We start from the raw sequence: 3,275 nt of genomic DNA on the forward strand, positions 1-3,275 counted from the left end.
AAAAGGCTGGTTTTGGATGTTTCCAGCCTCGCATCACACTTTAGTAAGTCACACATAGCAGGATTTCATAGCTTCACATACAATGAGAGTGCACACAATCTGAGGGGATATCAATGTTTAGCAGATTAAGACTTTAAGAATGATACCTCATAGGGCATATTTTGTACAAGACATACCATAATTACATCGCCATGGTAAATATGGTGTGCCTTGGGGTGCAGAGTGTCACAGGGATGATCCAGATAGTGACAGGGGGTGGGAAGGAGAAGAGCGAGTGAGGGGCGGGGCCTTGAGGGGAAGAGGTAGAGCAGGGGCGGAACTTGGGGGAAGAGGCAGGGCAGAGAGGTGGGGCCTCAGGCTTCCAGTTACCAGCAATTAGGAAGGGGGCAACCCTATCAGTTGTACATAGGCAGATTCCCCAGTTTGTCAGGCTGACACAGCACAGTAAGGTGAGGAAAGGATTTAAGGTCTCCTTGACTGGCTAGTCAGTGATTCAGGGAAGAGGGCCCAGCACCATGTCACCAGACAGCTCTGCATAGAGCTCAGTCTGAGATCCAGAGAACCAGGAGAAAACTTTAGGTCCATTTATGAGTAAAGGGTTGGAGCAGCCTATCCCGGATCTGTTGGTTCCTCACCCCATAGATGATGGGGTTTAGCATGGGGGGCAGCAGGAGGTACATGTTGGCCATGAGAACGTGGAAATGCAGGGCCACATTCTGCCCAACACGGTGTGTGATGAAGGAGAAGAGAGCTGGGATGTAAGAGGCTAAGATGACACAGAGGTGGGAGCCGCAGGTCCCAAAAGTCTTGAGCCGGGCGTCCTTTGTTGGGAGTCTGAAGATGGCCCTGAGGATCTGGGTATAGGACACGGCGATAAAAGACACATCCATACCGATCACCAAGAATGCCACAGAGAGGCCGTAGTAACTACTGACGCTGATGTCGGCACAGGCCAGCTTCACCACAGCTATGTGCTCACAGTACGTGTGGGGAATGATGTTCGTTCTGCAATATGGCCAACTCCTCGCCAGGAAGGGATAGGGCAGTATGAGTATGGCGCCGCGCAGCACCAGAGCCAGGCCAATTTTGGCCACCATGGGGTTTGTCAAGGTAGTGGAATGTCTGAGAGGATCGCAGATGGCCACGTAGCGATCAAAAGCCATGGCCACGAGGATCCCAGACTCCATCGTAGGGAAGCTGAAACTGAAGTACAGCTGAGTGAGGCATGCAGTGAAATTGATCTCTCTGGAACTGAACCAGAAGATGCTCAGCATTTTGGGTAGGATGGATGTAGACAGGACCAGGTCAGTGATGGCCAGCATGCAGAGGAAATAGTACATGGGTACATGGAGGCTCGGCTCCGTCTTTATGATGAACAGGATGGCAAAGTTTCCCAAGAGGGCTATGGCATAGATTGCACAGAAGGGGATGGAGATCCAGACATGGGCTGCCTCTAGGCCAGGAATGCCCAGCAGGATGAAGGTGGAGGGGTTGGTGAAGTCGGTTGAGTTGGAGTCTGACATGGTGAAGGAGAGAAGGTGTCCAACACTGAGGCAGAACGGTGTCTCCTGCATGTACCGTACGTTCCCCTGACTTCCTGTATGTGTCCAGGATCTGGGGTGATGGTCGCAGGACAAACACCTGGATGGAGACACAATGTTAATATGAGACACTACATGCACAAGTGGAGGCTGTTCTGATGGATGAAGCAGATTGGTCACTCTTCACACACTGAAAAATGACATTTTCATTATTCAGATGAATGAATTATGAACAACTGACCCTACTAATGTAATTTCATATTTTATGGTCCTTCCTTCGTCAATAATTGCTACACATCAGAGTGTGGGAATCCTTAATAGGTGTCAGAAGGAAACACGAGAGAATATTGGTTATCCCTCTTTGTTCCTTAGGTCTTGTCTACAGTGCCACATTTCTTCGCCAAAAAGCAGCATTTGGTGAAGAAATAGTGGAGGTGTAAACACTACAAAGCCACTTTTGACGACAGAACTCCTCGGGTTCAGTGATGTAATAAAGGCACTTTGACGAGACTTGTAAGGCTTTTTACACAAAGGTTTTGTCACCAAAGTGCCAGTGTAGAACCTGTGATTGATTTCATCAGTGTAATTGACCTCTGGCAGGCATCCCACAATGCCCATCCTAACCACTCTGGTCAGGACTTTCAACTCTTCTGCCCTGCATCCAGGTAAATATTTTCCACTCTTCCCCCTTTAAAGGCCCAGGAATTTTGAAATTCCCCTTCCTGTTTGCTCGGCGTGGAGTGTTCACATCACATCTTCCCAGGTGGCCATGGCAGCTCCATGCAGGAAATGGTCTCCCGCTTGGACCAGTGTGGAACTGCTCAGTATTTGGGGAGAGGAGGCTGAGGAGTCCCAGCTATGCTCCAGCTGTAGGAATTTCAATACCTATAGGCAGATTTCTTGCAGCTTGTGGGAAAAGTGCTATGATTGGGACATGCTGCAGTGCAGAGGAAAATGAAGGAGCTGAGGCATGAGTACCAGAAGGCAAGGGAGGCAAATGGTCAACATCTACAGTAGAACCAGTAGAACAGTAGAGTTACAAACACCAGAGTTACGAACTGACCGATCAACCACACATCTCATTCGAAAGCAGAAGTAGGTAATCAGGCAGCAGCAGAGCCCCCCACCCCTTGCAAAGGAAAAAACAAGAAAGTTCTGCGTTAAACGTAAAGTATTAAAAAAATAAAGGGAAAGTTTTTAAAAAAAGATTTGACAAGATTAAGAAACAATGGAAAAGCTGATATGGGATTAGTTAAAAAAAAGTCTAGGAGTATAATTAATGCCAGTCAACAGCATGGTTTATGGAAAACACGTCTTGTCATATAAATCCAATTTCATCCTTTCATGAGAGTATACATTTGGTTGATCTAGGGAACCAAGCAGATGCAACAGACTTAGATTTTTCTGAGGCATTTGATTTAGCAGGGGAAAACATTCAGTTAAAAAAAATGAACACTATACAGTATCAGTAGAGCACATGTTAAATGGACTAAAAGCTGGCTATCTGACAGATCTCAGAAAGCTGTTGTCAATGGCCAACTGTTAGCGAATGGGGGTGTTTCTAGTAGGGTTCTGCAGGGATCAGTTCTAGGCCAGATGATATTCAATTTTTTCATCAGTGATCTGGAAGCAAATAGAAAATCATTGCAAGTAAAATTTGCGGACGCCACGAACCTTGGCAGAGTCGTTACCATTAGTTGGCCTGGGCATAATGGTTGATCTGGAGCATTTGTT

At 47.0% G+C, this 3,275-nt stretch overlaps 1 protein-coding gene across 1 annotated transcript; it reads right to left on the bottom strand.

The window, feature by feature from the left end:
- Window positions 1-575: 575 nt before the first annotated feature.
- LOC120397874 (olfactory receptor 52E2-like) lies at window positions 576-1,523 on the bottom strand. Its single transcript, XM_039524526.1, has one exon. It carries the CDS (start codon window positions 1,521-1,523, stop codon window positions 576-578), a length of 948 nt encoding a protein of 315 aa, XP_039380460.1.
- Between the last annotated feature and the right edge of the window lie 1,752 nt (window positions 1,524-3,275).

The sequence above is a fragment of the Mauremys reevesii genome, linkage group 1 (genome assembly GCF_016161935.1).
Source record: "Mauremys reevesii isolate NIE-2019 linkage group 1, ASM1616193v1, whole genome shotgun sequence".
Classification (NCBI taxonomy): domain Eukaryota; kingdom Metazoa; phylum Chordata; order Testudines; family Geoemydidae; genus Mauremys; species Mauremys reevesii.

Coding starts and splice junctions, on each gene's coding strand:
- LOC120397874 (XM_039524526.1), bottom strand. CDS start 1,523: ATGTCAGACTCCAACTCAACCGACTTCACCAACCCCTCCACCTTCATC.